The 24,597-nt window shown below is 38.5% G+C and overlaps 1 protein-coding gene across 1 annotated transcript in view; it reads right to left on the bottom strand.

Annotated features, from left to right (window-relative positions):
- The window catches only part of kcnb2b (potassium voltage-gated channel subfamily B member 2b), a 111,074-nt gene extending 90,201 nt beyond the window's left edge, over nucleotides 1-20,873 (bottom strand). Inside the window, exons 1-2 of the mRNA XM_028435061.1 lie at nucleotides 20,717-20,873; nucleotides 18,952-19,644 (exon numbers count right to left, since the gene is read on the bottom strand). Of these exons, the coding sequence (XP_028290862.1) occupies nucleotides 18,952-19,530 (579 nt within the window). The 5' untranslated portion in view covers nucleotides 19,531-19,644; nucleotides 20,717-20,873. The remainder of the gene's footprint in view (nucleotides 1-18,951; nucleotides 19,645-20,716) is intronic.
- Nucleotides 20,874-24,597: the final 3,724 nt, after the last annotated feature.

Genomic DNA, 24,597 nt, shown 5'->3' with positions numbered 1-24,597 from the left:
TTCCCTCAATCATTAGTTAGAGGGAGATTTGCTCCTTTCTTACTACAGGGTGAGCCCAAACACCTCGCTCCAATTTGATGACGCGTTCCCACTTTGATGACGAATTTTACGTGGCACTGAGCTGGAGAAGCCGCGCCTCCAGGAAGCTCTCTGCCGTGATTGACATGTAAACAGACACGCCCACAAAGGTGAGCATTTCAGCGTCCTTCGCGCAGTGCTATGTATGTATTTTCTACAGTCTATGTAAGTACCTGTGAACGCCCCGCCCCCACGCTCTGTCTCCTGTTTATAAAGCAGCATGAGCTCGGCTATGGAGTGGGTGGGAGGAGGGCGGGCCGTCCTCTGGCCCTACGTCAACGGGTGGGGAGGAGGAAGTCAGTGTCCGGTCTATAGACCCGCCCACTCATGAATATGCATAAGTCGGACGCAAATCAGCCTGTTTGTGTAGAGTTGCTCAGAAAGTGACTTTTCAGAGCCTAAAACTCTGGAAATCAGGCGAGTTTGGGAAAATAAACCTGAAAAATAGCATGACATAAGACCTTTAATTATGTACGTTTTCTTTTTCCTTCTTTGTTTAGCGCGTTTTCTTTTCATTTGTAATATTTCTCAAGTCATTTGCCCCTGGGATAAATAAAGTACTTCCGATTCTAATTCTGATTTTTGAAGCCATTTTGTGTGTAATTTTTTTTTTAAGTCTTTGTTAATTTATGTTGTTTTCTGTGTTTATGGAGTCAATTTGTGCAGATTTTTGTGATTCTGAGTTTAAGGAGTAATTTTTCTGAATTTTTGCAGTTGTCTTGTTTATTTTTGGCATAAATTGTGTCTCTTTTTTCCTGTAATTTTGTGTGTTTTTGGTCTTTTTCTGCATTTACTTTGGTGGCTGCACAAAATTAGAACAAGAGCCACTTGGGGCCACCAGTTGCCAATATGTGTCCTAATGATATATTGACCTTAGACCTTCTGGCTGTGAGGCAGACGTGCTATCCACTAAGCCATGGTGCACCCAATTCTATGTGCATTTTTTTTTAATAAAACCAGAAAATATAGACCTCATCAGACCAGCCAGTTAAGAGATGGAGGTTTGACCACAGAGATTGAAATGGATATATACCATAGTATGATGTGCTTGGTAAAAGTGCTCCACAACTGGAGATTTAAACCCTTTTTTTGGCAACAGAAGTAGCACCGCTAAGTGCTAACTGCCACATTTAGACCTTCTGGCTACAGTTATAATACAGATTCTACAATAAGAGAAAATCATTTTTGCATATTGACATTTTAAGGATAAAAAAGGTATTATGAAGCCAAATCAAAGTATTAGGGAGATAATACTCCTTCTGCCATTCAAGCCAAACAGAAAACCGTTTTAATGAGATCGCCTTTGGCCTCGTCTGGTCTTAAGCTGATATATGTCAGCAATGCTAATTGATTCAAACATCATCCAGACTCTGTGGTTGGGGGGGGGCGGTGACAGGTGGGAGGGGACGTCTTGGCTGAAACCAAGAAGCGCTGTTGTTATTTTACATCCATAGACTGTGTTGGAGAGGATTATTGTAGCAGCGCATCAGGATGGGGGCTGGGCCTGTATCTTAGTCAGACGAGCAGGAGGTGGTGGGTTTTATACCTCTACACGTCTACAACTAATCCTTGTAGGAAGCCAGACAAAGGGTTTCAATTGAGAACAAATTGTTTGTGGATTTTTTTCACAGCATCGTGACTAAACTGCCGCATACATGAATATCAACAAAATACGTGTTTATCAAACCTTGAACCATTGCCTCTCGCAACAAACAGATATTTAGCATTTAGCATTTTTGAGAACAATTGTTTTCATGAAGTCTGCAGTAAAAGAGTAAAAACACTTATTTGATGGAGGTTATCGTTTTTTTGTCTTTGTGTTTTTTTTTGTCATTTTGAGTGTTTTTTGCTATTTTCCGTGTTCTTGTTGTAATTTTGTGTATTTTTCTGCATTTATGTTGTGTATCTGTGCATTTTTGGGGTCACTTTCTGTATTTTCCTGTCATTTTGTGTAATTTTTTTGACTGTCTTTGGAGCTATTCTGTAATGTGTTGTTTTTTAGTGTTTTCGTAATCATTTTGTTTGTTTAAGTGATTTTATGAGTCATTTTGTGTCATTTAGGAATTTATTTTTGTGTTTTTGTGTACTTAATGCAATTTGCTGTTGATTTGTGTGTTTTGGCAGTTATTTTGTGCATTATTTTGGACTTGATATTCCTTCCAACTTCTTGAAATACAATTTTTTGGGGATTCGTTTTGGGGGCCGCACAAAATTACACCGCCAGTTGCCTATGTCTGGTTTAACCCTAACCATATCTCTATTTTATGAGTAATTCTCCATCTAATATTAAATTATTCCTTTCAGGTGAGTTTATCTGCTTTTAATTCTCTGTCAAGACCAAAGGCCGGCGTTTCATCAGTGGTGACATATGAAGAAAAGGAATAAATACATATTGAAGTGACAACAGCTAAATCATGCTTCCAAGGATGGATGAATTACTTTCCCTCCTGATTTGATGTTTCACGTTATAATCCGCATTAGTTCCTGCCCATTTATAATGCAGCTATATCTTTAAATGAGACCCTTTTAATCTCTTGCCAGATTTTCCCCGACACAAAACCAGTGAAAAGTATAATACGATTTTCAGGTTTTATACTTCGCGTGCAGAGTACAGATTGATGTTTTTTATTGCTCCATGGAGGCTGACAGCTATGTTGATAAGTTTTGAGGACAGCATGTGTGTGTTCACATCCGCCGCTAAATCCTGCAAGTGTAAAGCATTTACTGTACATGCTAAGCTTTATGATGTTCATCTGTGGCATAACAGTACTTTTATGGAAACACTACAGCAGTTTTAAGTTGGAATTAGTGTGATTTTAAATAAACAGAGTGGGAGTGCCAACAGTGTAGTTGGAAAAACAAGCACTCAACGGGACAAGAATAGCATCCCTGAGAATGTGACGAAGGCCAATGTTTCTCCGCCTTATATTAACAATCATCCATCAACATTAGTATCGTTATTTGCTTTCAGCCACATCATTATTTGATAGCAGAACAATAGGGGTTCTTTGCAGCCTTTACTGGCCTTTAGATACTGTCATGCTACCTAACAGGGATTTATTGCAAAACCACTATCCTTTAAATATTCTTATTTGGGTTTTTGCCAGTAAGACTGTCCAGCTCCGACTGGTCCAAGTGCAAGACGTTGCGCAGACCTGCAGCGGGTTTGACTGATTGTAGCAGCAACACAGAATGAAAACACGTTCGAAATGATTCCAACAACACAAGTGTGTTCAGAGTGATTGTTGAGAAAGAAGGAACAGAGGTCATATTTTAAATGGCTTATTGGTAGAAAGGAAAAAAAAAAAAAAAAAAAACTTTCTTTGTAGTGTTTGTTGCTGTAGAAGTGAGTTCGATGTGGAAATACAAAGTTCTATCATCCACGACTACAGCTACTTGTAGCGTGCAAGCTAGTAGTCAGAGGTGTAAAATATTAATGTTGGTACCTTATTTTCATTTCCAGACTGGTAGTTATTGACTGGTTTAGATGATTTTGGATATTTCACTTTATTTCTGAGAGGTTAAAATAGATTTCCACAGAAAATCCTTTTGATGCAACTGTTACATTGTTCCATTAATTCTTCTCGTGCTGTTATGATAGATATAATTTCATTTCATTTATTTGTATTTTTCAAGCAGGGACAAGAAAGAAAAATAACAAAAATAAACAAAAGAAAAACTGCGTACAAGAAAACAATCAGAGATGTTTGAAATAATATACGATACATGTACATTGTACACATATGAATGCAATAATATGTCTGCTCGAAAAGGAGTGGGAAGAAAAAATACTTTTGAATTCCACCCCCAATTTTAAATTTTACAATTTTCATCATATTGCTTCTGCCTGTTTGGACTTCTAGAAATACACAATAATTAATATAATAATAAAAAAAAAAAACTGACTAACTAATAATCAGTAACTTAAGATATACAAGAATATAGGGGTGTGTATTGCCTGGCATCTGGCAATACGATTCGTATCCCGATACATAGGTCACGATACGATACGATACATCCAGATATTAAAGTATAAGGTGACTATTGCTAATTTTTTTTTTAATATATGACTTAAGAAACAACTAATCTGTCAATGTGTACACTTTCATGAGAACATTATGTATGAAATATATTTTATTGGCATTATTTACACTCAAAACATTGGCTTTAACATGTCATGTGCCAACAACTTAAAATAAAAAAAGAACATACAATCTGCTTGTGGCTTTTAAACCACCTTTGACATTAGTGCAACTTAACTGAGGTATGTTTAGAACAACAAATTTAGATTTTATTAAAAAAACAAGCTGGTCAACATGCCCAGGTTTCAGCACTTCTTTGTGCAGTTATAATGTCTCCTGCAGTGGAAAAGACTTTCCTGGTTAAATAAAGGTTAAAAAATAAATAAAAAACATGGATGCATTTAGAATCGATTCGAGAATCGCTCGACGTAATATCGCGATATAATCGCAGAATCTATTTTTTTCAACACCCCTACAAGAACATAATGCAAAATACCAACAATGGTAATACATTCAATTCAATTCACACATAAAGACAAGACGAGCCATAGATCAAATCGGCCTATTAGTTGCATTAAGCCCCGCCGCCATCCTCACTGTAACATGACCAGACCATATGTTTATGACTTGAAACTCTGAATCCATTAGATTTATACTCATTCTGACCAGTAGCCTTTATTGATTAAGTATTGTCCTAATCCATCCATCCTGCAATATGTTTAATCGCGTCCACATTAATAAAACTAAAATACATTTCCAATGGTAGTTATGGTTACTATCCTGGCCATCTGAAGTTGACTACTAAAAAGAAATGCATCAACAATTAGCTATCCAGTATTGCAATGCCCATCTAGTTGGTTTGCACATGTTGCCAAAGGTTAACACTACACATGCACCTCATTTTGCCGACCCAAGGCCCAACACGTAATACACCCTGGACGGAGGAACAACAGGATGAAATATTCAGCTTCCGAAAAATGCTACATTATTCATCAAACACCTATTATTTGCTCTTCTCATCTTCTTGACCATAAACCTTATAAGGAGACTGCAACGTATGCATGATCCCATGCAACAGTTGGTGAAAGTAGAGTTAAAGCCAAGTTTAAAGAAAGCTATCACTCCCTAATCCATCCTAAAGCTCATTCTTCTTACGTTCTTTGCAAAACTCAGAGAGGAAAAAAAAGTAATGTGGGAGCAGGAGTGAATGATTACAAGTCACTAAGGCATGATGAAGTGCAGATAAGATAGAGGAAAGCAAGTATATGCCACAGGAGAGATGTGAATAATCACAGATGGGTATAAAGAGAATCAACTTTACAGAGAAGAAACTGCAGAGGAATTGCAAACAAGCATAAAGAAAATATGCTGTAAAAGTAGCACCAACTTTTAAGGAAGTAGTAAAACTTTAATGCAGGAAAAGGAATTTCTGACCCTTCGCAAGCAAAAGGCAGAGGCTTGGTTTTCCATCAGCGCAACATAAAGAACGAAGGAAACAGCTCAGTAATGTCTCTCAGAAGGCCATGCAATAATGTTCCTTTTTATGCTAAACCAAGCATTGGAATGAAATAAAGGCAAAGTAACTTTTCAGGTGTGACGCATGACGCCAACCTCGTTGTCATGATTGAAGCGCAACTCAATACGTGCATTGTTTTATGGTTATCATCACGTTTTATAGGTTTATATCTTCAACTGATGCAAGTCAACATTTCCTAAATCTCAAACATTTGAAAATTGTTCCGTTTTGTTTTGTTTTTTCTGATGATTGCCTCAAAAAAATTCAATCAACCCTCAATTTTCTATTTCTTCAGCCAAAATGTTGTAGGTTGAAGCAAAGCTTATACCGGTACATATGTACCTACCCCATCACAACAAAACAAGGTTCTCTAGATAATATCACGCACAAAACTTAAAAACTTACATTACTATTTCTACAATACACATTTAATATGTAATATGCACAAGTTTTATATATACACGCATTCATTTTAACACCGCACGACCAGCTCCTGATCAGCAATCGTAAGTCGTAAGGAAAACAAACATGTCTGAAATCCAGTCGCTCCTCGTGAGGGTATCTCACAGATGAAGCAGTGCCACGGACCGCTCATCTTAAACTCTCACACTGTGCATGCGCGAACACCATAGGACCGCTGTAAAATTGACGGACTCTACTGACCACGTCCGTCCATCCAGCTCCTGGTCCATCACATCGCCGTCTTTTCTTTTTTAAAGCTCTTTTGCAGAGATTTGAGAGCGTCTTTCCACTTCCGGGTTCTTCTTCATTTGTTTTAATGGCTACGCTTCAAGTTCTTCTTCTAATTTGTACGTTGCATTTCCCGAAACATGACCCCAACGTGTCGTGTATGAACGTACAGTGTGAGCAGTCAGATCGTGTCGGAGCGTCGGTCTGTACAGTGTGACAACATGCATCGTGAGCTGCGGACATCTCGGGCTCTGCACGAGTCGCACAGTTTGAGCTGGAGCTCAGTGCATTGATTGAAAAAAAAAATCCCAGCTTTAACTCTACCTAAGTCCACTAGATCCCTCCACCTAACCCAAAAAATGCCAACATAGCTCCAAAGGTGTCATAATTTAGCGAAAGGTGTCATTGTTTAGCAAACAACACTTAATGATAGCCTTCATGACACCTTATTCATGCTAATGAAAGATAATGACAGTGTAATGTCGCATTAGGTATAAAACTTCCAATAAGTGTGACTGAAAAAATATACAAAAACAAACAGAAAAATGTAGGAATAGCAAAACAAAAAAAGAATTTAAAAACATTAAAAGGCCTTCGAGCCAACAAAAACTCATCAGTTTTTGTAATCCAAGTATTCGATAACCTCTAAGAACTGTGGCAGCCCTCCAGTATATTACTGGTCGGTGTTTTATATGTGCCTAATATTTCCAAAGTTGTTGATCTTTTTACAAAAATTCACTCTTATGTAGGGAGACGGGCTAGAAAGTGGTGGTGCAGCTGAAGATGGAAACTAGAGGCACACACACACACACATATACACACAAAGACAGTGAGATATAATTATTTCTTTTGTCTATTCCCGCAGTGCAGGGAAGCAGCAAACAGCTGGCAGTGTTACCCAGGTGGGGGTGAGAGATTCCAGTTTCACCAATCACAATCACTATAGGTTTGTATCTCTGTATCCAAGGAATAAGACTCTTTACATTCTGTAAAATTAAAACCAATTTCATTGAGTAAAGTTGACTAACAGATTTCTGTTTTATTCTGAAATCATAACTCTGTTCTGTTGCTGATGCTGTAAAGACACTTTATGTGCAGGCTGGCCTAAAGGTCTAACTCCCTGCCTGTTTCCTTCTAGTCTCATTGTTTATATCACAGGGAGGTCAATAATTACAGCTCAGTGCAAGCGAATAATATTTCATAGCGCGTATTGCTTATAAAGCCACTGTGAACTCGTTTGAACAGCACGCTGCCCGATTAGAGAGTCTCAGTGAGACGTCTGATATCAGTTTTATCGGAATAGGCAGAAAACGAGTAAAAACACTCATGCAGAGGAATGAATAACGTCAAAGCAGAGGGCGACTTTCAGTCAGTGAGACACGAGGCAGGCTGATAATGCAGAGCAAACACGTTTTCCTTTAGATTTGCATCAGGCGGCTGTGTGGGGGCTGACGTACCAGCTGCTCGGCCTCGCACACAGCCTGCAAAAAGATGAATTGCTCCCTGGGTGTCAGTAAGTCACCATGGCACGCTGTGGTCACCATGGAAACAATGCAAACACAGCATTTCTGAGGAAACGTGTAAAATACAGTGATTACACAGTCATCTTTCTATTTTTTTTTTTTTTTTTAAATCTCTGAAAGCTTTTGATTGGTTATTCACTTGAAGAGGAATGTGAGGACTCTAAGGGAAATTCCCTTTATTGAAGATTTATTAAAAGCCTTTAGAGAGGAACCTTGATTCATTTAATGTATTTACTAATGCTATCAAAACTAAACTGTATATCATCCCTGTCTGTAGTATAGTGGGTTGCATTGGTGTCTCACGGTTGTGGGTTCAAACACTGTGGTCCATGTGTCATTTTTTTCTGTGTAGAGTTTGCATACTGTAAGCATTGAAAGGATTCTAGTTTCATCCATCTATTCATCTAAAAACCTAATAACTAATGTTGTCCATTATATGGCATGTATTGTACTCCAACAATGTTGGGAAATAAAAGTCTCATGTGACAGTGAATAGGATAATAAGGCCTCAGATTTCCTGTGATTGCATAAAATACAGTGTACTTCCTGAAAGGAAAAGGCAAGATTGGGCTTTTTTTTTTTACATAATATTGTCGAAACAAAAACTAAGCGCAAATTGTAATATAACCAGGAATATACTCATGTTTTGGGACATTTTGTTTCTTTTTTACTATTAAAGGGTGGTCATAGAGACGGAAATGTCAATTCTCAGTCAATTTCTTTCAGTTCACCACCCGAATAGAAAATAGCTAAATAGCTACAGCATATGACTTGGACAATATCACACATTTACATGCAAACTTCACTATAAAACTAGTGGCCTAAAGTGTCAGAATATTTTGCAAAAGCACAGGTGTCAAAACTCGTGCAATCTCGAGTGATTTCAACGTGTGTTTTTGGCGCAAACAGAAATATGAAATTTGTAACAATAGTTATTAACTGTATTGAGCATGTTTGGCACAAATGTAGGAAAGTTTAAAAGCCAGTAATGACATCTGATTAAGGAAAGCCAATGAAACAGAAACTAAACGAAAACGGATAAACTGACATAAAAATGGGTAAAATACCAAACGGAATTGGCGAAATGTTAAAACTGAAAATATCTTGGATATTTGGTTATAGACAATACATGTTATACATAGTACGCCCCATACAGTAAATGTTAAAAAAAATACTTGTAATCAAAAAAAAAAAAAAAAAAACAATTAAATTTTACCTTATATCAATGGACACTAAACAAAGAAAGTTGCAGGTGGAAGGGAAGTAATCGTTGAGGAAGATCGCTGAAATGAGAATTGAGTAGATGAGAAGAAAACAGGTGATAAATCAGATTTATGAACAAAAACAAAGTGGCATAGCTATTATTTTAATCTATGTTCTTCTTACTCTCAAAGGTTTTTTTCCCCAACGTTTTGCTTTCACTTGTCTTCCTTGAACCTATCTGGTAACTTGTTGTCTTTGACCTATAGATGTGGCGTGATGATAACTTCCGGCACTTGACTTATCTTTAGTTTTGCGCTCAGATTTCAATGGAGGCTTTGTTCATATGGTACTGTACCTATTATAGACGACGTTTCCATGCTGCTGCAAACTCTTGGCTGTCTTTATGTTTTATCTCGTTGGAAAGGTACATCATACTTAGTATATCTACAGCAGCCGCCAATTTTCTACTGGGTATTGTTAGTAGGGTGTAAAAAAAAAAATCGATTCAACGATATATTTAAAAAAATATATATATAATATATATTTTTCACATTTTCGTGGACGTGTTTTCTACAGCTGGAGCCATTGGGCTGCTCCACCGAGAAGTGACAACTACATAAAAACCTTGAAATTTGTGCCACTTCCACACCTCCACTCCGGTAGATGACGCCGTAGATATAATAATAATAAATAGGATGTTTTGAAGTAAATAGTTTTGACTCAATTTGTCCTCTGAATGAACAATATCTTCTGATGAACATATACAGCAACTTGATTTTTCATCTCTACATTTAATTTTGATGTTAACTGCAATATATCGTGATATCACCTTAATATCGTATCGTGACCCAAATATACGTATCGTAATTGCAACATTCGTGCCAATACTCAGCCCTAATTGCTAGTAAAAGTTATTGGCACAAATCGCCAACTCTGAGCTGCCCGATGGAATATTATGTAACATGCATATAATAGTTAGATGTTTATCTGAATAAAAAATATGTACAAAAAAAAAAAAAAGACATCTTTTTTCCACTTGAAAACATGTTTATGAACAGTAAGGCCTGTTCCACTCTCCACTGTCCATCATCCCTTTGCTAGCGCTTGGTAGACCACAGGAAGCTCATACAAGGCCCTGGTGGTCAGGAAGCACTTCCCTAACCACTTGTGCTCCATCATTGGCATGAGTGATAAAGAGCCCATTGTAAAAAAAAAAAACACCACAAGAAATACAGACGCACTCCCACATGCTTCTGCAAGAGAACGGCTATAAGACAACCATCCTCGAGTAAAAGGTTAAAAAAAAAAAAAAATCATTAAAAAGAAAAAGGATTTCCTGAAGGGTCCAAGAATAATTAAAGTTAGTAGGAAAACAGTAGGAAAACAGATTTTCAAAAATGATGCTATGCCTAAAGCTTGTAGAACATGTGTGTAATGAAGAATATTAAAACAAATATGGCACGGAAGGAGGGGAAAAACGCATGATTTAGCCTTTGAAGCACAAAACGGCTGATTCAGCAGCAATAGAAGGCATTTCAGGGGTAGACCTTTGTATTTTTTGAGCCCACTGTTTGACTTACACAGAGCATGCAAGTTATTCTGTGTGAGCGGCGATGTGAAAGACTAGCTGAAGAAAAAAAAGGAACTACTGATGCACGAGACCTGAGGGAGAAGGTGGAGGGATGACTTTCTTTAAGTCTGCTTTCCTTCTACACGTCCAGATATTCCCTCACGCCTCCTGGGAGGAGGGGAAGACGGAGGCCAGTAGGGAGGAAACTATAGAAATGTAAGCAGGAAGGGACATATTACACTCATAACCTAGAGTGTCAATCACACTGGTGTATCAGCTAGCATAGCTGCTTCATAGTGTAAAGTTACATACAACCATTCCACTCCATTGGTCAGATCTGGAGCTTTCATTGTCAACTTTTGTCTCCGTCTCCAACTATTCATGACTTTTCTTCAATAATAGGTTAATTGGGGTATTTTAACTCTAGGAGTGAATGTGTTTATGTCTGTCATTGACTGTGAGTGTCAGCTCTGGGATGAACTGGGTAGTCGTCTTGGTGAGCGGGTTAGCCATCTATGCCAGTGTTAATCAAATGAAGGTAACAAAGAACGCTACCTGACAAAGGGGGTACTTGGATTCAAAAGTAGGAGAATGTGGTTCTTGAGCTAAAAACGTTTGAGAACCCCAGATCTATGCAGCAATTCTGAAAGGCTTGTCACAATTCTGAAAGAAACAACTTTGAAATGATTGAATCGTCCATGTTTATTGTGTATCCTTTGTGAAACTGGGCCATGAATGTCACAGATGAGTGATGAAATAAAGGCATCGTGCCTCTATTAATGTGTAATGAGACGAAACACGACACCACTGTGCCCTCTTTACCCCATCAAAGTACATCATCAACAACGAGAGACTGACATCGATATAAACAATGATGAAGGTACGTTAGACAATTAGGATATGATAATTAGAACTACCTTGTTAAGCCAGTAAATGTGAGCTATTTTGTAAGAAGAGCAGTAAAAAAAAAAAACTTTCTTCACACCATCTGGCTTCCCTTTAGTCCAAACTGTAGTGTTTATGCCAAGGGTGTCAAGCTCATCTTAGTTCAGGGGCCAAATATGGATCAAGATTAGATTAAGTGGGCCACAGATTTTAGGTGTGAAAAATTCAACATTAATGTGCCCTGGTTTTCACTTCCATGTATAAATCATCTATAAATAACAAAAGTATGTGAGTATATCAGTCCCTGCAGGATCTTCACTTACATTTCCCTGATTCTGGGAATTTGGAGAAATATCGTGGACTAATTTGAGAAAAATATGCCAGATTTTGGAAAAATTTAGAGTTTTTTCAACAATTTGAGATTAAAAGTGACTGCCGTCGTGATGTGATATAAGAACTAGAAAACTGACCTCTAATATTGTGTATTTTAGTAGAGTTTGTATGCATTTAGAGGTGCTGATATGTCTACAACCAAATTAGTTTCTTGTTTACAAAATGTTTTAAGTTTTTTCTATCATTTTTATTTTCGAACGGGCCGAATTTGATGCTCTAAAAGGGCCGGATTTGGCCCCCGGGCCTTGAGTTTGACACGTGGTTTATACTCTGATGAAAGTTTCTTGCATCTTTTTTTTTTATTAATTGACTTTTGTGGGTAACAAAGACAAATTGTGCCACGTAAATTTCTCACGTTGATGATTGTATGTCCTTTTCAGTCTTTCCTTATTCAGATTACTGTACTGGCTTCATTTGATTTATGGAAGTTGTACACGAGCCATCTGACATGTTCATTTTGCACAAAATTCTGTGCAGCCTTGTGATTACATAGTGTGAGATTTTTAATTAGATTTAGAGCGAAATTTGAAATATTCCGTTACATTTCGTTTACATTTTTCCCCAGACAAAGAGTGACTAAGCAACTGAATATCATGTAAATGTGTGATATTGACAAAAAACATACATGTGAGGTAGAGCTGGGCAATATATCAAGTTTTCCATTTTGGCAATATAGAAAATGACAATATCGCCTATATCTATTTAACTCGTGATTTGTATTGTGATTGTATAAATCAACACAACATACAAGTATTTCATATTATTCATGAAGTACAGTCAAACAGTGTCCTTTACAATGTTTCTATATGTTCTGAGATATATATTTTTGTAACTTATTTTGTATTAAAATACTTGTTTAAAGGCAGACTAACTTTTGGCCCCTAGGGGCGCTAGACCAGTAACTTTCACGTCGAGTGCCCCTAGTGGCCACAAGCGCCGCAGCACTGTCGCAAAAATCAAACATTCGGGCCAGCCTTCCTTCGTCTTTTGACAGTGTATGCAGACAGTAGTTGTCCTGTAACTTTGGGATAAGGACTGGGTCGCGCTGCTGCTTCAGTCTATGGGCTGGAGGAACAGCCGCCACCACCGCCCTCCCCTGCTCGCCGCTGGAAGCCCGGCGCTCAGCCCACCTTGCCGCGCACGACGGGTCTGCCGTACCTTCCGACCCCCAACGAAGGGGGCTCACAACGACGGCGAGGCCAGGGAGTGGGAGGGAGTGCCACCGAGAAAGGCTGAGCGCCGAGACTCCAGCGGCGGGGAGAGGAGGGCGGCTGCTCCTCCAGCCCATAGACTGTAGCCGGGGCGCAAGTCCAGCCCTGAGAGCCAATCCCTACCCCAAAGTTACAGATCTGACTTGTGGGAAAGCCTTGGATGTCCGTACAAACAAAGGCTAAAACACTAAAGGTGAAAATATATCCTGCCATGTCTACATGAAACCTCAGTGACTGGTCCAGGCACCGTGGATGTAATCACAGGTACAACACATCACCCAGATCAATAACTTTAAATGTGATTCACAGATATCTCTGCTGAGAGGAAGTCAGCCTCCTCAGGGAAGAAATAAATCTGGCAGACGCATAACTTTCAGAGCATTTAAAATCAGAGTAATTGTTGTGAACTGTTCAAGCATTAGTAGGCATGTGAATAATTGCTGGCATCAGTTTACTTTTGGTAATTACAGTTACCCAACTGACACGTCAGTTCAATGATTACTACCATTAGAATGACTCAATGTAGGTTTCTACAGACACTGGACAGAGTAGTAATGGAGGGTCCATGAATCACACGTGCTAATCATCACCCATTGATGTACATTTTATATTTGAGAGAATAAGAACCTTTTTTGAACAATTTGAGCTCATTTTTGTATATTTTTACCAGTTTTCTGTAATGGTACACAACTTTCCACATTTTAACCTATTTTCATCCCTTCTTGGCATTTTTGCGCCTATTAATGCATTTTTGCTACAATACTTCAGTTTCTGCCACTTCACCATCAAATTTCAATGCCTTTTCCGCACATATAAACCCTTTCCACCATTTTTCCAACTAATGTCGCATATGTTGACCCATTGTCACTTTTAACCTCTTTTCACCATATTTCATGCTTTTTTTTGCCAATTTAACCACATTAATGGTTTGTCGTGCCCATTATTTGTTTCTCACCTGTTTAGAAAGGCGTTTGTTACACAGTTCTGTGGCAATTGTTATAAATGTGATAATGGTCGGTTTTTAATTATAAATTATGCTGTTTTTAAATTGTAGTTTTTATCATGTACAGCGCTTCGGTCAACTTTTGGTTGTTGTAAAGCACTTTAGAAAATAAAACTTGATTGATTATTTGTCAGTTTAAACTAATTGTTCCTACTTTTTCTGCCACTTTTAAGCCAATATTGACCCTTTTTACCACTTTTTCTGTCCAATTTTGGCCACTTTAATTTGCAACTTTTAACCAGTTGCTGTGTTTTTTAAAATCCCATTTCACCACCATTTGTTATTTTTTCAGTATATGGTGGGAACAACTGCAGGCGGGGACAAAATCCAATATTCGTTTTCTGGCTGATATCGTTTTCTGGCTGATATCCAATATTGGATCGAGACACCCCTTCTTTTAAACCATTTTATTTCTGATCAAAACATTTACATATTTAAGACGACTATATAGTATGGCCCAAATAATACTACACTTCCTGGATAACAGTGAATATTATTCAGATCAATAAAAATGGATCATCATTTTGCTGACTTTATGGATGGGCCCCAAAAAGCTCTCCCACCTTCAGGTACAGTGGGGGTCCCTGGTCTCTAGAACCTTTATTTTGGGGGTCGCGGGTTGAAAAGTTTGCGAACTGTTGGTCTAAAAGATGCGCCAACAAAGCCAAGGAATGCTATAAAATCCAAGTAAACATTGATTTAACCGTCTGACATCCAGGGTTCACCCCACATTCAGCCCAGCAGGAAACATCTCTTTCTAGTGAGCCTGTACAACACTATATAAGACTGATGGAAGTAAAGAAGGCTGGACAAGACATCATATAGAGATGCATCCATGCAAAGGAAAGACAGCAAGTCGTGGACCTGCTGATTTGATCAGCTGGATGTACAATTGTAATGATAAACACCAACAGTGACACTCATTTCCTTTTCACCCCACTTCCCCTTTAACCACTGGCGTAAATGCCAATGTTGTACATGCACGCACTCACTCACACACAGCCAAATGCTTGCCTGAGCACTGTAACAGCCTGGATGGAGACAGATGGCTGGTAAGTAAGAGGTTGTCTGCAGTGATCTGAAACAATAGAGAAGCTCCAAAGGGCATGGAGTTAGAGCTCAGCAGCATACTAATTGAGTTTGCACATGTCACACTTAAAGCGGTGCTTAAATACTGTCACTTCTGTTGGCTCGCTTCCGCTCTGTGAATGATGCTGCAAATGATCCAGGGAAAAGTGTTTTGTGATCGACATTAGGACAACACATTATGACAATAGTGATATTCAGAAGTGGCTTATCCTGGCTTCATCCTGCACCATTTTTATTATCAACTTCAGCCTTGTCTGAGGTGTGGAAGGAGTAAACAGTACAAGACTACAGCTTTGGTTAAAGACAGATACTTGCTTAGCTTTGCTTGTTCACCCGACTGCTGAAAATCATATGAATACTAGGGATGTCCCGATACAACTTTTTCATTTACGATATAACGATATCGCGGCTTTGCGCATTGGCTAATACCGATATTGATCCAATATCAGCATGAATCATGCATACTTTTATTTTATTTTATCTTTTTTCTTTAATAAAATAACTTATTTTGTAGTGCGGAATGTTAGAAAAAGCTTGATCAAGTTATGTTATACAAACAGAGAACAATAGTCAGCAACAGTTGGTATGTGAAAAACTGACCCATTTATTAATAACCAATTGGTTACATTCATTTTAACCTTCAACATAATATCTACAGTATTCTACAACTGAATAAAATAAATAAAAAATTAATTGGGGGGGATTGAAAAATTGGAAATTCAGAAATTTGAATCCGATATTGGTTTTCAGGCTGATATCAATATCAGATCGGGACACGCCTAATGACTGCTGTACGATTTGAGCAATAGTGCATTAAAAACAAGCAGTGTCCTCTGGTCAGTTTGGTGCATTAGAGAGAGAGAGGAAGAACCTCTCCCCACAACTGTTGCTAGGTCTCTGCTTTTAACTTCTCCCTGGTTTCCGCAGCTCTTTATTCCCATTCCCCTCCCTCTCTACCTGATCACCAATTGGACTCAGGTGTTCCCTTGTGAGAGGAAGAAGAATGGGCAGGCTGAGAGGCACCAGCCATGACAGCACTTAAATACGCTTAGACAAAGTCATTGTTGCTTTCTGTCTGCCACAAAGACAAAACATTAATCTCATAATGGTATGAATGGTAAAAAAGAAAGAAAAAATCCAATCAATCTATTAAAATTACCGAGCACATATCTTAACTTGGATATAGTTATTCTTTTGGTTAATTTTTATACAACTAGAGCCTTACTGTATTTAAATTTCTGGAGTGTTCTCCACTTTTGGATTTGTATATATATATATATATATATATATATATATATATATATCTTTCTTTTTAAATTGAAAATTAAAAGCAAACAGTACAAAATATAGCTCTTCTTGCCCATCTTTGGTTTGAAATAAAGATTTACAAGCAAGTTTTTAAGTTATATGGCTAGTTTAAACATGCATGGTGCTAATATTATGCCTACAAAGAGTCAAGCACAAACAAAAACATCCAAACTTCTCACTTTCACTCCTCCAGACTCTCACCTACTTGCTTACTCACTTGCCAACCACCTGATAATACCAGAAACATAACATCTAATTCCACTTTTCAGCACTTCAAAAAGTAAGACAACCAACAGTTATTTTCTAACACAAAGTAGCCACTGTTTTTCAGAAACCTTTTACTTTTGTTTTGGTCAGTTCATTCATAATTCATTGAAGGATGTTTGCAGAGGCCCAGCTCAGCATCTTGAGGATTACTTGCAGAGCTGCACCTCCTACATCGCTCCCTCTCCCTCTCCCTGAAGGGGGTTTCCTCGGCCACCAAGCTTCCCTCCACTATTGCTTTCTACTTCTATTAGTTTTGATGCAGAGTCAGCTGTGTTTCCTCTGTGTGTTTCCCTTTTGCTGCGCCACAGTTAGCGCTGATGAATGACATTCTGGCTTCAATGGTCCTGTTGAATAGGTCAATCTTCTCACACTTAACCTTTATTAAAAGCAACACAGGGCGTCCGTGGACTTCTGCTGAGGGCTGAATCTAGAGAAGAGGAAACAGACTAGAGCTGAAATTGTCTGCCAGGAAATTTCAGAACCGTTTGACAAAGGGCGTGGATATCGCCGTATGAGAGCGTCACGTGTGACTTTCAAATGGCAACACAATGGTATTTTCCTGGCCGAGTGCTGTCAAGGAAACTAGCTGCCTGATGTGTTCCGGTTAAAAGGCTTCCCTGACCTCAGGGAGATACCAGCTGACAAGTGAAAAACAACTGGTAGTCTTTTTTTTTTCCAAATGTGCTTTTAGCTGTAGATAACTTCAATGAGATCACATATCTAAGCCATTAAACTCTTGCTCAAGTGTTCCTTGCAGGGCAGTCAGCAGTAGGTCAATGCAATTTGAGTTAGGGTGTAATTTCCCTTTAAGGTTGCCCAGGCTTTCCTTCACACATGTACACACAAACACACCTAAACACCATAGTGTACAAGTCAGCAGTACATGTGTGTCTTGCGAAAAAGGGGAGTGTATTGAGTGCTAAATCACTTCTAATATAACACTGTATCAAATGACCCCACCGCTGTCACCTGGGTTTAAATTAGATATTGGCAGTCACTTTATAATTGATTTATGTGATCTATAGCATCGCTACGAAGACTCAAGAAACCTATAAATCACATGGCACTTATACAAAATAATGTTGGATTAAAATACACATTTTTGTCAGAAAGAAGCATTGACTAAACACCTAAAATTGAATATTCCGTGATATATATGTTGTAATTTATGCAAAATGTCTTGAGCCATACACACAAACATTGGGATTTCAGTGTTTGATACTCTTACGCAATATATCAGAAATAAAGTGTAAAGCAACATCGGCAAATCGGACATCTGCAAAAAGCTATAATCGAACATTTCTAAACATAATCCTGCATGAAACTGCTTGATCATGAGATAAAAATCACTGCCACCCAATGTATTTTACCACTGATTGGTTTTCATCAAAGCTGAAGTATCTAATATAGGTTTGAGTTACGGCCAAAATGAAGTAGGAGGAATTGATAGAGATGTCCTTGTTTTGTCAGGCACAGCTTTTGACATCAAAACCCTGTCATCTTTTGTCTGAAGGATTTATCGTGTTGGTTCAGGGTGGGAATCACACTCGTGTTACACTTTTAGATGAGGAGTAGAAGCATTGTGATCATCTACATAATAAAAATGCCTCAATAAAAATAGAACATGACCCACGGAGGTTATTTTAAAAGCTTTGAAAAAAAAAAAAACTCTGCAGCATCATTTGAAGTTCTTGATTCTAGGCCAGATGTAGATAGCAAGGACTGTAAATCTGATCAATGAATGAGATGGACACATTAAAGAGCTGCAAAAGAAAAGGGATTTAAGTGCTTTCCTCTAAACCTGCATCAAGTCATTGACAAATCTAGTCAATAGTTCACATTTTTCAAACAAAATGAATAAGTGCTGCATCTTGTGTTTGTCTACGGAAGTAAGGAAATGCATCACTTCCGTTCTGATTCCACCATCAATTTATCAAATGACTTGCAGGAAAACAAACTCCTTCTCATCTAGAGAAGTCTCCAATTTTTGAAACATTTCAGTTAACCCAAATGACTGTTGTCACTCCAAATGTTTAAACTGAAGAACTGTGTCTCTTGTTTTTACAGATGGGAGAAGGCCTTTCTAAAGCAAGCTGTCAATGTGTCATGATCCAGGCAGCATGTTCAGCCTTGAAAGAAAAAATGTGAGACGGGGGTGGTGGTGTGATCACAGTTCTAGTTTTGGATCCTTACCTTGGCAGCCAGTGAGGAGCTAGGCTTCTCCAGGAGATCCCACAGTTTCTTCCTTTTGTCCGGACAGCAGGTGTTCTCAAACTCTCCCTCCCCCTCCCTTTCCCTCATTGTCTCTGCTTCCCTCCGCAGCTCCTCATTCATCTGCTCTTTTTTCTGATGGTAACGCGCCTGGCAGCAAGACTCCAGGTAGATCTCGTCAATTCCCCAGTAGTCTAACTCCTGGCCAAAGGACAGGGCGCACATCTCCTCCATCATGTGTAGCTTGCCGGTGCGGTAAAAGTTCAGGATAGAGGTGAAGGCACCCGGGTGCCGGTCGAAAAAGAACTCATTCTCATTTAGGCTGTAGTCGTCACACACTTCCATGATCGACTCATGAGTGTTGCACTCTCGGAGCTTGCCAAGTCGGGTCCTGGGTAGCCGATCCAGGGTCCGCCACAGGACCTCATGGTTCAGACCTCCAACGTTAAGGCGGACTCTGCGGGATCGAGCTTTGGTGCGGATGATATCAATGGGCTCAGGGGACATTGAGGGAGCCGTCCAGGCATTGTTGGCCGTAGCTGATCCAAGTTTCTCAGCCATGACGATGGTAAACAAGACTCCCAAGAAGTTGGTACGATGACGGACCAAAAAAAGGGGGGAAAGTCTGAAAAATCTGAGCTATGTTGGGTCTTCTTTAGGCAAGTCCGTCCATGGCTAGGATATAAAACAAACAAACTCAGCATTAATTATCCTGGCACAAACTAAAGTGAGATAAACCAATCTCTTCAAAGAGAAAACAACCAGCACCTGTTACTTAATTTATCAGTCAAAAATAGTATCAGCTGCAGTGTTATTGATCCCTTTCATCACATTTCTAAGGAGGTGTTAGGCACGATCAATGATTTTGTTTTAACATTCAATATGGCTGCTTTGCACTCCACTCCGGCACTGCTTCAGTGTGACAGTGAACTCCTGCCTGGAGCTTTTCGTGCTGCCTTTTGGTCAGAATGGCTCAGAAAACCTGGAAATGTATTCAAGGGTCATCAGGAATCCACTTGTTATTTATTCTGTGGCACAAGTTTGATTATTGTAAACTTCATATGAATGAAGATAGTTGGAATTAGCATCACACGATTAAGCGACGTTGGTCAATAATCCGGCCAATAATATGTAACGAACGGAATTATTATTTTTTGCTGCGTGCAAATCACTGCTTTCTCCATTTTAAGTTGCCACTTGTGAATCAGATGTAAAGATTACAAAATTACAACACTGGGAGAAGTGCAATAGTTCAATTTCCACTGATACAGTTTTGACTAATTTATGTTTACTGTTTGCAATTTGAGCAACTTTATTTTTATATTGTAATATCAAAATACAGTTTGCAATAGTGTTTATTTGTATTAAATCATTCTTTGGCACACAAGTTTCATTATTGTAAACTTCATATGAACAAAAATAGCAGGAATAAGGGTAAAGTTAGATTTTTCCTGAAAACATGCATTTTAATACCTTTATGAATACAATGTTTGCATAAAATTGCAGCAAATAAGATGGATTTTTTGAGGACTGTAAATGATAACTTTATTGTGCCACAATGCAACAGTTTTTAAACACAACTGGCAACCATCTACATTGTCCTGAGAGCTGCATAGTGGATATACTGTACTCTGATGATCTACAAGTGACTTATGATTATTGCTTTTGGGTGCCCAAATATTATTCACCATGGACACTTTCTTCAAAGTAATAATGATATAACGTGGAATAGTAACAGAGTTCTTACCTTGCCGCGACAAACCACCGTTTGCATGCAAAGTCCTCTTGTTCCTGAGGGACCAGGAGCTGAATGTGAGCCGGGATCCCCCGTTAGTCAAGCGGCCACGGCTGAGTGCAGCTCTCCGCGGGCGCCACGCGGAGGACGCGCGTCCCACATTTTTGGTTGTAAATGAGTCAAGACAAAAAAAAAAAAATAATAAATAAATAACCAAAAAAAAAAACAAAACAAAACAAAAACGTTGAAAGCACAGTTGAACGTCTTCTTTCACTTGAAAAATCAACCGAACAGAAGCAGAGCCGCTTGGTCCTCCGTGCTGCGGGACTGTGAGTCCTGTGTGTTCATCCCAGACCGTGTGGACTGTGGACAGCCTCTGAATCACTGAGGGCTGCGGACGTCGTGCGTAAAAGGAAACGGGAAGGTTCGGAGTATAACTGCGGAGCGTCCCGCTGCACACTACATGAGGTGCAGCCCAGAGACGCACAGCAGGGACGGGCTGCACCACAGCACAGAGCTGGGCTTTTATATGCGACACCTGCACTGAGTTACATTCAGTAAATCATTCCATATACGTCCCCTTTTTAATTAGTCCTGTTCATTTAAAGTGAAAGGGAAAGTTAATGATGCCAAAATAGAAACACAAACAGAATCCAGACTTTTGACACTAGATTGTTTTATTTTATCATCAAACTCATTTTCCAAACATTTACCATCTATATCAATTCTACAGAGGTGAAAGTAACGGATTACAAGTACCCACGTTACTGTAACTGAGTTAATTCCATGGGTCCTTGTACTTTGAGTATATTTCTAAATCAGTAATTTTACTTGTACGTTTTAAAAGTAGTAAAGTAATTCATTACATTTATACACTCAACCATTACTGAGTAAATCATTATTTTTTTGTGATTAGTCCTTTAATTTGTCTCTTTTTTTTTTCTTTGCCTTGTCTGCACATGTCATTGTTGTCTTTTTAAGACAACAATGAATGTTTTGTTATTGCGATTAATTAAATAAATGTATTTTATTGCACAATTGTGACCCTCACCAGCCCATCTCTAAGAAAGGGTATGAAAGAAAAAAAAAAAAAAAAAAAAAAAGAGGACAGCCACACCTAGGTGAGGTGGAAAGGAACAGGGAAGAGGGAGTCAGGGTTGGAAAATGGAAGGGGTGGGGTAGAGTTGACAGTTTTATGGTGAGAGTGAAATGTGATGTCATAGTTGTACATATTGTGCTGTGTAATCAGTTCAGCCAGTCTGGTGACAAGTGTGGAAATTGTTTTTTTTTTTTTTTCCGGCACATTGAACATAATCCATATGTTTCTAGTCAGGCCATTTCCGATCAATGCCGTCACTTTCTTTGGTTCAAGTGAAAGTAACCAGTGACTTTTACTTTGAGTACTATTTAATTGAGCTACTTTTTACTTGTACCTGAGTAGTTTATGTATGACTTACTTGTACTTGAGTACAATTTCATTCAAGTGAAAGCACTTCAACTTGAGTAGGATATATCAGTACTCTTTACACCTCTGCTATTTTATATCATTCATTTTCCAGGCAATGCTTTATAGCCCACTGCAGTGCTGGGGAGCAATTTTCTGCATGTATAGCCACACGAATATTCCAATCCCGTAGATTTTTCATGTTTTTTTTTCATACATCGTCCATATTTCTCCTTTATTTATTTGGAGTGCCTGGATTTGATGTGTTAGTGCAAGAATCACCAACCTTTCTGAAACTATACTTCAAAGGTACTAAATAATCCGAAGGGCTACCAGTTTGATAAACACTTCTTAACTACTAAATGTTCACTTTGATTAAAGGGTAAGATCATAAGCAAAACTAGCAGTTACTTAACAAGGTAGGACATGTTTCAACAGGCAACTTTTTTTTTCTTCATGCAATTGTTTGATTTTTATTACATTTCAGAAGAAATCTTAATGTTCCTATTTTACCAGCCACTAACTGGCAACTTTTAACTAATCAGACATGTAACATTTGTACAATTTTGCAATATTTTACAAAAATTAACTGCATTTGTTTAAAAACACATCTTATCACAATCTGAAGTTTCTTTAACAAAATTCTTTCTGCAACACTTGCCAATATAGTAAATGTACTCTATGAAGCTCTGACTAAATATGTCACCTGTATTTATCTCTGTGAGTTTCAAGCCTGGCAAGTAAATCAGATTTTAGACAAAGCTCATTGGCTAATAGTTCTCTTGATAACAAGCCTGACGGCACATCTTATGATCCATGTGGGCTACCTGGTGCCCATGGGCACCATGTTGGTGACCTCTGTAATGGTGTTTGGTGGCCTTCAACATACTGTAGTCGACTTGCTTTCTGTCCTGTAGCCTCAGCCAGTTCATTCTCTTGAACGTTTGTATACTTTTAAGAAAATAGAAAAGATCTCAAGGTTAGCACAATGCATGTGTTATATAAATAGCTGCCTTTACAGAGTCGACCACTACCGCGCTGACTTCTCCGTGTAGTTGTGTCACACAAAACACTGCTCAACATTGTATTGACCTGCATTAAATGTAACACCGACCTGTATTTCACCGCCTAGTGTAACAGAGCAGGAGAGATTAACACGAGCTTAGAGGAGAGACTGGCAGACGAGCTACGATAGTAGCGACACCTTTAGAACACGTCCCGGAATACAAGCACTACAGAGAACCGCTAAAATCATGGGACATGTAGGATTTTAATGGAAACTACTACATTCAAGTATGTAAACTCTAAGGAGAGCCAACAGTCCGCCCGAGTATGTTTGAGCCTTAAGTTGGCACTTTTGAATCAGCAGTAATGATTACAAAATTACAACATTGGGAGAAGTGCAATAATTCATTCTTCAGTTACATTTTTGATGAATCTATATTTACCGTTTGCAATTTGAACAACATTTTTTTACATTCTAATCCGGAAATACAGTTTGCAATAGTGTCTTGAAACATATTTTGGGTATTTTGATGGTGATGATGATTGATTTTATTTAAGTGTCATGTACAAGCGTGCCCAGACCACATGGGCAAACAAGACACCGACTGAACATAAGTAATAAAACAAATGGTTACAGGCCAGTTTCACAAACATCCTGCACAAAACTTCTCATACTGGATACAAAATTGTTTGTCTTCTTTCCCACGCTTTACAAATAAAAACAAAAGCAAAAGCCTTTTTCCTATAAAGCCAACTCGTAATTTTCCCTCAGGCATCCAAAAAACCTCTGGGTTCGACAAATGTACACGTTTTGTAAATCAAAATAAAGTGGACAATACAGGACAAAATGAGACTCGTCCTCCACCACCTCTAAATCACACAGTACAGAGTCGCTCCTCCTCGGGGAGGCCTTTGAACCTGCCCACCTAGACTGCTAGGGGTAGTTTGCCAGTTCTCAGCTGGGCACAGAGGGATATGTATGGTTCTGTTTGAAACTGCTCTTTAAAACGAGTTTTATGTCTTAACTTTGGTTTTGTGTATACGTCATATTTCCATTGTTTCTGGAAATCTAGAATCATCTTCTGTTATAATAATATAATAATAATTTGTGTTCATATGCAGTATATATCCTGTGTTTGTCAATGTTTTCATATATTTCATATATCGGCTATCGACTGATATATTTGTTGTACTCCGATATATATCCAGGCTAACCCACGTGGTGCATTCATTAAGGTTTTTACTTGGCCACTAAATTCAATTTCAGTGAACATCTGTGGAATGGAATAGACCTACAAATCTGATTGATAGACATAATTGGTATTCATATTTAAGCCTGAGCTTAATGCACTAAGGCTTAAACAATATCATGAATACAGTACTCCTAAAGCTTTGGCTGAATTTTAATCCAGCTCATAGAAAAATCCAGTCAATAAAAGGGTTA

This window comes from Gouania willdenowi, chromosome 20, assembly GCF_900634775.1.
Source record: "Gouania willdenowi chromosome 20, fGouWil2.1, whole genome shotgun sequence".
In the NCBI taxonomy this organism is placed as follows: domain Eukaryota; kingdom Metazoa; phylum Chordata; class Actinopteri; order Blenniiformes; family Gobiesocidae; genus Gouania; species Gouania willdenowi.
The sequence above is the reverse complement of the archived record's forward strand: the minus strand, read 5'-3'. Positions and strand labels throughout refer to the sequence as shown.